This window comes from Chaetodon auriga, chromosome 17 (assembly GCF_051107435.1).
Source record: "Chaetodon auriga isolate fChaAug3 chromosome 17, fChaAug3.hap1, whole genome shotgun sequence".
Lineage (NCBI taxonomy): Eukaryota > Metazoa > Chordata > Actinopteri > Chaetodontiformes > Chaetodontidae > Chaetodon > Chaetodon auriga.
The window spans coordinates 8,741,312-8,754,789 of NC_135090.1; the positions used below are offsets into that span (position 1 = coordinate 8,741,312).

The 13,478-nt window shown below is 43.6% G+C and overlaps 1 protein-coding gene across 1 annotated transcript in view; it reads left to right on the forward strand.

The window, feature by feature from the left end:
- csmd2 (CUB and Sushi multiple domains 2) overlaps window positions 1-13,478 on the forward strand; it is a 224,963-nt gene that overhangs the window by 161,441 nt on the left and 50,044 nt on the right. The window contains exons 32-39 of the mRNA XM_076753709.1: window positions 169-285; window positions 1,993-2,106; window positions 6,582-6,677; window positions 7,306-7,509; window positions 8,450-8,574; window positions 10,891-10,987; window positions 11,865-11,969; window positions 12,203-12,321. Coding sequence (XP_076609824.1) covers window positions 169-285; window positions 1,993-2,106; window positions 6,582-6,677; window positions 7,306-7,509; window positions 8,450-8,574; window positions 10,891-10,987; window positions 11,865-11,969; window positions 12,203-12,321 — 977 coding nt within the window. The remainder of the gene's footprint in view (window positions 1-168; window positions 286-1,992; window positions 2,107-6,581; window positions 6,678-7,305; window positions 7,510-8,449; window positions 8,575-10,890; window positions 10,988-11,864; window positions 11,970-12,202; window positions 12,322-13,478) is intronic.

Consider the following 13,478-nt stretch of genomic DNA (forward strand, 5'->3'; position numbering starts at 1 on the left):
CTTCCACCCAAAGCCCAATCAGACAAGAAAAGTAATTTAGGAGTAATGGAACAGAGGGGATGGGAAAGCAGGAGGTGGAGGAGAAATGGAATCTCACACTATTGGCTTTAGACCTTGCTTCTCCGTCTGCCCCGTCCCTTCATGTCTCATCCCTGCGTCTCTCTTTAGCTCCATGTGGTGGACAGTACTCGGGTTTGGAGGGAGTGGTCTTGTCTCCCGGTTACCCTGGCAACTACAGCAGTGCACGAACATGCCTGTACTCCGTGGGGGTGCCCAAGGATTACGGTAAGCCAAGGAAGTGCTCAGTGTTACTGTGCTCAGTCATTTTTTTCCCAGCTGATTTTTTTAATTGCGTGTTTGTGTGTGTGCAGGTGGGTAATCATGTGTGTTTAATTAAGATGTAGTTATTCCTAAATGAACGAAATGCAAACTGTGCTCAAGTGGCTCACTAAATTCTATATATTCTTTCACTGTGGGAACTAGAACACCTTTATATCTTTCCGCACATAGTAAAATCACACAGTGATTGACATTTCACATATCCGTCTGTCTTATTGCCACACACATATTTTCAGGTTACTTATTTAATCACTTTCTTACACATCAGGCAATACAGTGTGTCTCTCTCTCAGACATGCACCAAAAAATAATTGGTCTCTGGAAGATCCTCTGGAAGGGTTCCTGAATTTTCTCTATGTTTTGGCATTTCCATCTTAAAGGTCAGAGCTCGCTTCCAGTGTGTGTGTGTGATGAGTGTAGGAGTAACAAATTATCCAGGAGGCGAAACAATGCAGAAGTGTGCCAGAGCTCAAACATGCAAACACAGAAGCAAACATGTTTCACTCACTTGTCCACAATGCCTCTCTGCTTCACTTTCTGCCTGTCTTTCTCCCCTTTCGCCTCCTGCTTCCTCTTCTCCTCCCTCCGGTTCTGTAATGAGTTATCAGCGTTGGGTCTCTCTAAGGGGAAGCTCAAGTCCTATCATTGTTAAATTACACTAAACAGCAGCGGCTGGCATGTGTTTGGCTTTGGGGTGCTTCACCCCAGTCTTTTCAATGTCGAGGTCATGACGCCCATTCGCAGGTCCGGCGCCGCTCCAGAATGTCTGGGCACCCATCCTTCTTGGACCCTGTCGGCAACATATTTCAGTCGGTGGAGTCAAAGCGAGAGAGGAAATTGAAATAATTAAAGTCCACATTTGCATTTCGCTGGAAAATGACAGCGAGGCCCAAGGCAACACACTTTGTCGTGCAGAGTCAAAATTGCTCTCGCCTCCATTCTTGCCGCTTCTCATTAGGCTGATGCACCAGCCCTAATGATGGGCTATTTTCCTCAATGCAGAGGACGGAGTGGGTGTCACCGCAACCACCGGCTTCTCTCATCATAGAGGGAGATGAAGAGGATGTGCGAATAACGGAAATCGCTGAAGCTTAGCAGGAGGAAACAGATGCTGAGTCACATTGAAATTTAAGGTCCAGCGTCACCCAAAACGGAGAGCACTAAGTCCTCTGTCCCCTCTGCCCTTTCCCTCGTCCTCCTCATCCTTCTCTTTAACCTGTAATATTCAGCAAACAGGCGTCGACTGGATGTGAAAGGGCTGAGTATGTTGAGGCAGTCGCAGTGGAAAGGCTGGGTTGAAAGGATGAAAGCTCCACAGTGGAGGTTTAGCTGCACATTGTGCAACAGATTGGCTGTCATTTCCAAAGCTTTTCATCTACTGACAAGCCATCAAGTTGAGACAGGATTGCTGATCTAGTCGTGTAATATCAGTTTTTGGTTGTGTTGTCATAAGTGGCAGTATTACTCAGCTCGCTTTAAAGAAGACACTTGGATTGAAATTGCTGTTGATCGTATTCTTTTGCATGTGTATACCGCAGAGTACGTTTCTATGGGTTTTTGTGTCGTTCCGAGTGGATTTCCGTCGCTGTTTCCATTTTAGCTAATTTCAGTTTCCACTAATGGCAGTTTTCTGTCTCTGTCTGTCTTCTCTAGTCGTCTTCAGTCAGTTCGCCTTCTTCCAGACAGCTCTGAATGACATCGTGGAGGTGTATGATGGGCCGACACAGCACTCCCGTGTTCTCAGCTCTCTTTCTGGAGCACACACAGGTACCTAATCAAAAACACACGCCTTCAGTTGCCTGCATGCATCCACATTTTTGGGTAGATGCTTTGGGGGATACTTCAGCAGGTGTAGAACTCGGGAAAATAGAAGCTAGTTCCATTTGTACTGCAGGTAGGCCACGAATGACTCGTACACGCTTGTACAGCTTTTGTTTCAGCAGCAGTGTGTAACACATCAGCAAATGTGATTTGACTGTTTGATGGCCTGTTTTTTTTTTTTGACAGAAGAGGGGACTAAATAAAATTCTTGTTGTCTTAGCCTCATCCCTTTCATAAGGATCCAGTTAAACCCAGAGACAAATTGCTGACACAGGCAGAGCCGCCGTGGCTGCAGGTGGGCTCCAGTGAGCTGTAAAACAATTCAGCAGTGACAACAACAACTTAAAGAGCCGCAGGGATAACATATCAGCAGACAGGCTCAAGAAGACTCGCATGCACATACTTCATAAAGCTGAATTGGTATTACACAAACACACATGTCAGCTCTCAGGATATATGTTCGTATGTGAGTGCGCTCATACACACACATGCACATAGTTATGTGCTGTGTTTAAGCCAGAGAAATGAGATGTTCTCACTCCATTAAGAAAAATCACTGTGTTTTTATCATGCAGACCTGAAACAAAGACACTTACTTTCACTGCATCAACATTTCTCCAGCTATCATAAATAGCATAAAGCTATGGTAATTACAGTAAAAATGTTGACTCAACTTTTCAGGTTACAACTGTTAATTCACGCAGCAGTCTAAATCCTTGCCAAAATTGCTGCATGGATCCCCTTTCCATGCCACTGCATGCGGCGATTACCTCAAATAAGCACAACAAAGGTGACCAACATGCCTTCCAAATTGTTTTTCACCTTTATTTTTATTATTTTATTAAAAAACAATATCATGCAATCCAACAAGCATTGAAGAACAACAACAAAAATTGAGAATTTACACCGTTTACTGTTAAATTATCATCAGTTTGAACTTGTGGCGTAGTTAAGTTTCCAATGAAATGCAATGATAGATTCTAGGGAAGCTCATTTAAAGAGACATGAAAGCACTGAAATAGCTTTGTGAGAAACATCTATTAACTATTCTCTTTGCCAGCCCAATGATGTGACCTCAACCCTGGCCACAGAGGCCAATCCTTAACCAAACCATTTCCCCAAATCTAATCGTTCCCTAAGCGACAAGCCCCAGCTCTTAAATTGGCATTGATCGAATTCTTTACCCTTATATGAGCGTAATCCAAGTCTTACTTATCATAATCATAAAATAAATTCAAAATCTGAACCTTATGACGTGAGGGCTGTGCAATAGCCCCTTCTTTTTGCAGATCTTTCTGAAGAGGTGTCCAATAGAAGTACAGCACACACACTCACAAAGGTGGAAGGATTGAATGAAGCAGTCATGTAAGAGAATGGAGAACAGCATAAAAGACTGTTGTAAGGTTAAAAGAGCAAAGGTGAAGAAGAATGATTTTATTTACGGCCGTGTTGTAAAATTGCGCATGCATGGATGTGATAAATGCTACATCCATGTTGATGGCCAACAGAAGAAATGGCTCGAATAGGGAGGTGCAACCTTTCAAGAGGGGTCAGATGAAAAGGTGTGTGAGTTTAGGGCAGCTCTCCATCTCATCCTGCCTTAGCCCTGTGGCTTGACAAAAGCGAAATGATTAGTTTGTGTGCAGGGCAGCCTCAGAAAATCCAGTTTACAGCTCAATAAACAGGACGCTATAGTAACTGCAGACTCCTGGCGGCAGGTTCGCAGAGCTCTCTAACCAGGCATGGCAGAGCAGAGCTGACACACTTTGGCAAGGGAAGAGAGACCTTTAGCCTACGCAGGCAGTGCCGCCGAAGAACTAGCATGAATTAGGCATAATCCAGAAGTGTGTGCCTGCATCTGCCATACAGATTCACTGAAGCTGGCAAATCGACTAACACACACATCTGTAAGCTTACAAAGGAACAGATTCACCCACACAGTCTAAATGTACAAGCTGTCATTATGTGCAGTAAATATATAGTCAGGTAATGAGTATTCCAGTGCTTGGCAGAATATTATTTGTCAAGCATGGTCAATCACATAGTCCTTAAATAGCATATTGCATTAAACTCGTCTCAGCATTGAGCAGTATGTTTTCATGTTTGCTGAGGCAAATCCCTCTATAGTGAGAAGAAAAGGCGATGAATTCAAAGCAGTGATGACAAACAGTAAAATGAGAAAAAAGGGAGGTTAATGTGAATGATAGAAGGTGGGAATTAGAGACAGCACAAAAGGACTGGATCAAGAACTCATGGAGACTTATCTTAATGCTAATTTTTCACTCGATTTAAGAAAAAAAAACAAAACAAAACATGGTGATTGCCACTCCCTTGGCCATCGCTTTAAGTGTGACTAGGGACATTTTAATTCAGCTTACTGCTTTTACCGTTAATATGCATTTGCTGCTTTTTGCTTCACGGCGAGCGCACAGTTGAGTAAATGCAACACATGTATTCATAAAATGTGAAAATTCCCTTTCTGTAATAACCCATGTGGGCCAGCTCTGATTTTAACTGTAAACCTGTTTGAGTTGTGCTTTAACAGCTGGAGCGTTAATCTCTCACATTTTCCCCCAGGACCACTGCATTTGAACCAGTGCGCACCTGCACACTGAATTTCAACTGGTGACTTCCAGTCAAAGTCATATCTATCCTCGCATGTCTTTCATATGCCAGCGTAGAGGATCACATTAAGGGCAAAGTGGTTTGGAGCTGGAAAGTGGCCAGAGGGTTGATAAGTTACATGCTGACACGTGTTTGATTTGTCTGAATGAATACCTGCCCTGCACAGCCAATTATGAAACACTGTCACCATGATAGCACGCAGCAAGGGCTTCCTCTAATAAACTACCCAGCATGCCTCGGGGACCCTACAGTGGAACTCGGAACAATCATTGCGATGATGCAGTGAGAAACTGTGCCAGTGGAGCTATCTCAGCTAGCTCGACTCAAAGGCGCAGAAATATTCGCACACCAAAACGTGAGCGAAACATGCATGAGCAGGATGGAGTCACTGGCACACACTCGCAGATGTTGCCTCTGGGGTTAAGCATGTCTGCCTCCCACTACAGTGTGACAGCAAGCAGACACAGAGTAATGAGATCCACTGCAGAGAGCCAGTCAGCAGCACACTGAGAGAAAGACAGAGCGGCAGAGACAGAGATGCTCACACTTCCTATCATGTTCGACGTCAGTCAACAAATAGTTTCTCACCACAGTAGATACATCATGTGGTTTTCCTTTTGTTTAATTACACTATGAGCAGATGAGGATAGCAGGCGATCGTATCATAAAATACCCTCTTTGATTGTTACATTTCAGTTAAAAAAAAGGAAATTTCCCACACAAAGACCAAGCTAAATACCAAAATAGATGCCATTTAATATAACACCCGACTGATCAAACAACAAAAGCTTGAACACTGTTGGTCTTGAATTTTGACAGATGGACAGCCACTAATCCCAGGTCAGGTGACCTAAGAGTCCCGCCTGTACAGTATGCTGTTAAGACTTCCTGAATGTAAGCGGGAGCTTGATTGTGGAGAGCCTCACGCAGCAGGTTGTAAACCCAAGCTTGAATTTGATTCTGCGTTGCACACGCAGCCAGTGAAGCAAAGCCAGGGGAGGTGTGATCTCTGCAGCTGGTTCTATGGCACTTAAGAGGCTCGCTGCACCATTTTGCCAGCTGCAGATTCTCCAGTAATGATTTGATAATTGGGCATGTGAACAATAGAGTTCCAATAGTCCAGCTGGAACAAGACAAATTAACTGGAAATTGGAGAAATATTTCAAAGCTGGGAAAGACAAGAACTTGACAGTGAGCTGACATAGAGTGTAAGGCTCATATCCTGATCAAAAGTAGCTTCTGAGCTCCTAGAACATGGCTTGGTAGCAGACTGCAGTCAGAGACTCAGCTGCACTCGTGACATGATGCTATCAGTGTCAAGAATCAGGAACCCCATTTAGTCACAATGTAGTTGAAGGAAATTGTTGGCTACCCAGTAGGCATAGCAGAAGAGCATAGTCCGGTATGAAGGTAAAATATTAGAAAAATCTTCATAATCATTTGCATATTGTGATATTCCTTATGAAACTTCATATGCATGTTATATTTTCATCACATCCTTTAATGAAAGCCTTACATCACCTTGACTAAACAGCACATTTTCACTGAAGTCTGACTGCAGTGCTGTTCATGAACGTAGCTCTAAATATATCCATGTTCAGGGATCTGCAGTTTGTCCTCTGTCACACAATCATTAAAAGATTTCCTTCCACTTGCATTTTTGAATTTCCATGTTGGACACACAGATTGAGCCCCTAAAATAATCACTAGAAACAGTGGTATGTACCCACACAAGTAGAGAGTGAAGGTAGCACTTAAGCACTGCAAACTGTGTCTTTCATTTTTCCCCATTTCAGGCGAGTCATTGCCTTTAGCAACTTCCAACCAAATCCTGATCCGCTTCACCTCCAAAGGCCAATCCAGCTCCAGGGGATTCCACCTGGTCTACCAGGGTAAGTGTGCGACACACAGGCACTCACACAAGTGCACAACAACAAATCCTACTGCCTTGTTTCTTTTGGATTCCCCTCCGTAAAAGATAACGTGGCTGAGTGATTTCCAAAGGATTCACCCTCAGCCGCTGTTTCAGCTGTGATTTGCATGTGTGTCGGCAGAGGTGTGCGCTCCGGAGCATTAACACTGTCTGCTGCTGAAAAGGTTTTGCTTAAACTCCCCTGTTCCTCTATTCCCCCAAGAGGCACTTTTTCTCTTAAATTGTTATTTTCCTTAAACAATGCTGTACCAGAAATGACATTTGCTGCAGATATCCAGAGGCGATGGCAGCTCTGGAGAAAGTTTAATGAATAAATAATTCATTTATTGTATTTTATTATAACTGAGCTGAAGGAAGCACATTGCACAGAGAAGCTGAATAGCACATTTTGTATTATCTATGTGTGGCCATTCTGACAGTGACACCTGGACTCACTTGTCTAACAAATCCCTCCATGGATAAAGCGGTGAGGTTCTCAGACAATCTAGTCAGTAACAGAGAGGAGCGAAACACAGCCTTAAGTTTTCTTGGAAATGTCACAAATAAGAACTTCAAATCAACCTGCCTTTCACTCTGTTTCTGCAAAGCTGTGCCACGGACCAGTGCCACCCAGTGCAGCTCAGTCCCTGAGCCCCGAAACGGCCGCCGAATGGGAAACAACTTTGCTGTTGGTGCCGTGATCCGCTTTGAGTGCAGTCCAGGTTATATGCTGGAGGGATCGAGTGCCATTGAATGTTTGACAGTCCCCAATGCCCTGGCACAATGGAACAGCTCCATACCCAGCTGTATAGGTAGGCTGTGCATGCTCAAATACAGATAAACACATACGCACTTATTTGTTTCTCTGGCGGTCTTTGTTTCTTTCTTTCTTTACCTTATTTCCTCAATCTCTTTCTCTCCGTCCCTGCCTCTGTCTCTGTGTCTCTCCCACTTGATGCCTTGAGTTTCAAACTCTCGTTACTCTGACACAGATGTGAGCTGCCAGCCATCGCCTGGAGCGATACAGCGGCATTCAGCCACGCAGCACACAGGTGGCAGGCAGTGCCGAGGGTCACAAATGCACGCAGACACACACACACACACACACACGGTCACATGGAGATCCACATGTATATACAAGGACACACGCTCTCACACACTTTCCATACAGCTGCAGCAGATGCTCCTGTGTTGGCACCAGATGTTTAGATGTGCAGAGGAAGCTGGGAAGACGGAGTTTGAAGACTGTAAACACTCTTTAGGAGAGTTACAGTGTGTTTAGTATAATGTGCATGTGTGTGTGCACTTGCATGGTCAGGTGGCTCAGACTCCAGATTTCCATTCTGGGTGTGATTTAATGATTTAGCTGATTTCCCTTAGAACGAGCAGAAACTGTTCCAAGTGGAGATAATTCAACGTTTGACTATGTTGTCATGATTTCCTTTTTCTAATCTTTTGGTTAACTTGTGCGATCATCATCCTGTTTGCAATTTTGACTCTTGTTTGCAGAAAATTCCTTAATCCCTCCGCCAGAATCACATCTATGTTTGAGGAAGAAAGATTAAGGAGGAAGATTAATATTAACATATTTTTTCATCGCCATTTCAGCGTGCAAATTTATGCATGCTCGTATGCACACACCTAATCTTACTCTCCCTGCATCTTTGCGCATCCAGTCTGCAGTCATGATATGTTTGGTACACAGCTAATACGACTGACACCTTTCCATCCCTCTCCCTTTTTCCCCCGCAGTTCCATGTGGAGGCAATCTAACCCTTCGAACTGGCACCGTCCTATCGCCTGGCTTTCCTGAGCCTTACCTCAACAGCCTCAACTGTGTGTGGAAGATCACTGTTCCTGAAGGATCAGGAATCCAGGTTAGTATCACAGAGTTTCTCCCTGGCATCAGCGTACGTCCTCAACAATGAGTTAAATCCATCACTATGTTAAGAACACAGAGTGAAAATGTCACATCCCGTGACTCATCCCAAATCCAATATTATAGTTAGTAGTTTTCAATAGGAATAGTTTTTGTGTGCCTACAGTCATCATCTTAGAGTTTATTAAATTTGGACATTGTGAGGCTGAGCTTCAGTGACCTCTAAGCTCACTTAGAACATATTGAGGAACCCTTTTTAAACGGTCTCTGGTCAGCCTCCTAAAGGAATTAACAGATATTATTTACCTTTAGCCCCTAGCCTTTGCAGCTCTGCACAGTCTTGACAACAAGCTTCCTGTGTGGTGATATACTTTGAGCTTACCGAGGGCTAATTAACAGAGCTACCCGCAGTATATCAAGGTATCGCATTTACAGATCTCTGGGTGCAGGAGAGCTGCTAAATGATAAAGTCTGTACACTTTATAGAGGCTCAGAAATTTAATTTGGCAGATCACTATTCCAGAAAGTTAAGATTGCACAGCCTGAAATAAATGTGTATATAATTGCCTCTTCAATTTCTTTACTTTTCTTTCTTGGGAGTTAATTCAGTTTGCATATTCTTATTCTTTGATGCGTGTGTGATGGAACTCCACCAGGAACCTGGGTAAGGTCCCTGCGGATGTGCCTGATGGAAAGTTTTTAGGCTTATGCTTCAGCCTCTGTGGCTAATGACCTCAGTGCCGTCCCTCAGCTATTAGCTCCTCTACCTCAGCTGACTGTCCTTGCAGGTCAAATACACAAGATGGCCCACAGGCGCACTTAACATGCTGCACTACACTCTAACATTGCAACGGCTTTGAGGTGAAATAGACCAAGAAATAGAATAGAGAGCTGACTGTACTGCACACCCTCTGAAAGGCCAACAGCAGGACTCTGGAGTTAAACATACCTGACTGACAATGGTATAGATTGGTGGTGACCTATGAATGTTTGTGTTCTTTGGGACACCACCTCATTCCTACACCACCTGTGCAACCAAAATATGACACGCGAATCCCCCTCATCCCTACTACTCCTACTCCACCTCATCTCTTTCACACCATCACCTTCGTCCTCTCAGTCTGTCTTTCTCACCGTTGCTCCCCTTTCACCAGCTAGTAGAGACACATTAGATTGGAGTGTCACGATCCAGAAGAGAACTTAAAGGAGCGAGGTGCCTTGCCGGCACATTTGCTGCGGCCCCCTAATGAAAGATCAATCTGTGATCTGCGTCGTCTCCCCGGGATGCGCCAGAGCCTCTACCGCCCCTTTAATTGGCTCGTATCCGATCTATAACCATCAGAGGCAGAGGAGAGGACCGAGGAATGGATGCGAGAGGGAACAGAAAGGGAGGGTTGGGGGGAGTGAAAGAACGAAGGAGGACTCGTGTGCTGCTGAAGAAATGGATGAATTTCTTCAGCAGCACATGATGAAGTAACCAAAGAGAACAAAGATATAGTAGATGGCACGGCGTGGCCCCTTTCGCACACTCATTGTGAGCGCTCTGGCCAGTTTACGTATTCGTATTCCTTTGGTTAGCATTCAGCAGCGGTTTTAAAATCCATCTTTTAGCCAGCTTGTGTGAGAAAACAGAATGCATCTCTTACAGTATGTGATATTTCTTTTTCTCAACAGTTACAAGAACCAGTCTCAGTCTGCCTGTCTTTGAAGAATATCCAACGCTCGCTGCAGCTGTCATGCACTTTTCTTAATTTCAGCTCCCGTGCCCACCACTTGAACGCAGCCTTTCCAAACGGGCGTTTAAAGTGAAGAAAAGAAAGCTCACTCACGTATATTGCACCGTGACTGCTGCTGTCTATTAAGAAGTCTGAACTTCAGCGATTTGTGAAGCCCTTTGTGCCTTTGATCATTTCATTTTTCACCTTTTAAGAAAGTAAATAGTAAGAGTTAAAAAGAAATAATTATGTAGTTATTTGAGCCTATCAAGGATCTCTGTCTTTGATCCTGTGAAACACTGAATGAGTACAGAGGAGACGATGCTTGGGTATTGTTTTCCATAGAAGGAGCTCTGCCCTGTGCCAGGGTCGAGGCAGCAGCTACTCTTAAACGACCATAGTCGCTCTCCATATGGCTGCGCTTTTGAGTGCTTCACTATCTCCATTATTCCCCTACACCTTCAATCTTCAACTCCTTAACCTCCCTTTTGATTTCCCTGCACATACACACCCTTGACCATGCTGTTACTGCTCAGCTCCCTAAATCCCATCCTTTTTTTCTTTTTTTTTCCCTTACTTCTTACTCCTTCCTGTCTCAGATCCAGGTAATCAGCTTTGTCACAGAACAGAACTGGGACTCGCTGGAGGTGTTTGACGGAGGAGACAACACTGACACCATGCTTGGCAGCTTCTCAGGTATAGTGTGTGTTTTCACCTGCTCGTTTATTTTCTTCTATGTGTTTAGTCACGTTTGCAATGTTTATTCACCACCTCAACCTTGGATATGAAACAGAATTTTAAAGTCGCCCATCGATGCAGCTGCCAAAAGCATCGTTGAAGCAACACAGTAGCCTACATACAGTATTCAAAAGGAGTGCCTCAGTGTGGCACAGTTGGACTTGTTACATTGATAAATTAAATTTAGAGTCCATAAAGGCAGTCGGTGGAGTGATGGGAAGCTTTGAGCGTCCCCCTGGCAAACTCTTGGTACACTTCTACAAAGGTTAGCCCTTCCTGTGTGGAGCTACAGTGAACGTTTGTTTACAGGGTCTGTGTTACTCGCCGCATGGTGAGGATAGAGCAACGGGGAATTCTCCTTTTGTTTGTGCTTGGAACCAGACCAAAAGTAAATGTTGGATGTACCCTGATGTAAAGAGATGAAAGAGAAATGCCAGGCTTACAAATCTGAGTTATTAAACAACCACTTTGAGGTCACAGAGTGTCTGCAGATCATGTGATTTTATCATGCATTCGGTTTTTTTTTTAGGGCTGGGGGGGGTTGTTTTCTTATTTTCAGCTGATTACATACCCACACATTGGAAGAAACAAATGCCTCTGTTCTTTATCTTGTTTTAAGCGAGTGGGTCACATAATTATGCATCTGCCTCCCCAAATATCCTAATGGACCTATAAGCAATCAGTCATGCATACATTTTGCTGCATGCACACACACACACACACACACTCACACACACACTCTTAAATCAGTAAATGCAGCTATTTGCCTGTAGCTTATGCAGTTGGTTATGGTAGATACTGTTGCTAAACTCGACTATTAATCTTCTTCTTCAAGGCACCACGGTCCCAGCTCTCCTAAACAGCACCTCCAACCAACTCTACCTCCACTTCTTCTCTGATATTAGCGTGTCTGCGGCTGGATTCAGGCTGGAATACAAAAGTGAGTGGAAAAAAATGGCTCACGCTACTTGATGTAAAGTATCAACACCTTCAGTGCATTCCATCTCGCTGGCTGTCTTTCTACCTGGGGTCTCTCCTGTAGTTTTTTGGTCACATTTTGCATTATAATTTGTCATTTTTAATCCTGTTCTTTATGTTTCTGAATAGATGGAAACTTGTGTTTCATTTTCTCTATCTGATGTTTTTTTTTTTGTCTATTGTTTATCCCCTCAGCGGTGTCTCTGACCAACTGTCCAGAGCCTGTGGTACCTATGAATGGCATCAAGGTCGGAGAGCGTCTTCAGATGAATAATGTGGTTTCTTTCCAGTGTGAGCCTGGCTATACTCTCCAGGTAACATTTCCGAGCTTCAGATATGGTTCGGCCATAAATGACCATGAAAGCACTATCCTTTTGTTGCCTTTTCCGGTGTTACTCCTGTCAGTTTTGCTTTTCTTCAGTTATCTCCTCAAGCTGTGATCACATACTATTACAGTGGCGGACAAAGCAAGATGTCAGAGAAAATAAATCGGGGTAGACTGGATGGATTGGATCACGTAGCCAGATAGTTTAGTTCATTTTAGAAGTTTATTTTCAAGTTATCTGTTCATTTTTCAGCAGCAGTGAACTGTATGCTTTGATTACGTTGAAGTTATTAAGGCAATATAAACAAATTTGCAATAATATGTGGAGCACTGTGACTTAAAACCACATTAATGGACACCAGTTAGGGAATTTATGTGCTGTATTTGCATCTCTTTTCCTGTGACCACATTATGTATTCGCTGAACTCAGTATTTTTATAGATTAAGGGATGATTGTTATGATTCATCTCTATCATCCACCCTTGATGTTATGATGCATGACAGTCTTCCCCTTAAGTTGCTCCAATACGCATAACCCAAAGACATCAGGACAGGCACTATCCACCATCTGCTGCCTGCAATTTATAGGATGTGGTGCTATAAAGTCTGCAGAATTCTGCACAGCCTCCCAGTTTCACCGCGTTCTGCACATCCTCCAGTGCTTCCACTGTAGTCATCTGGGCTTCAGGGGACAGATGGTGACATCTGTGGAACACACTGAATGCAGTAGTTCAAACTAATCGTATTTGAAAGTTCCCTCTTCCACTCTATACACCAGTCCTCACCGACTGTTCTCACCCAGAAATATTAAGTTTGGCTCATGTCACTCCCTTGTTGTCAGCTGTTTTTACGTTGCATTTTTCAATTGTGTTAGACATTAGTCCAATAGCTTTGACGGTGTCGGGGAAGGTTGATAGCAGGATGAGAAGCAGATTTGAACAGGGAATTAGTTCAATTATATATTTCTTTCTGGATAATCCAAATTATTACTTAATACATAGATTGAGTTATTATGGGAAGGTACTTTGTCATCCTGCACTCCGTCAAACACGTCCTGTCATTGTACTCTAAGCCAATTTCCTCGGATAAACAAATAATATTGTCTATTATTACAGAGAGTTTTAACATATGCTGCTAACTTGTAAT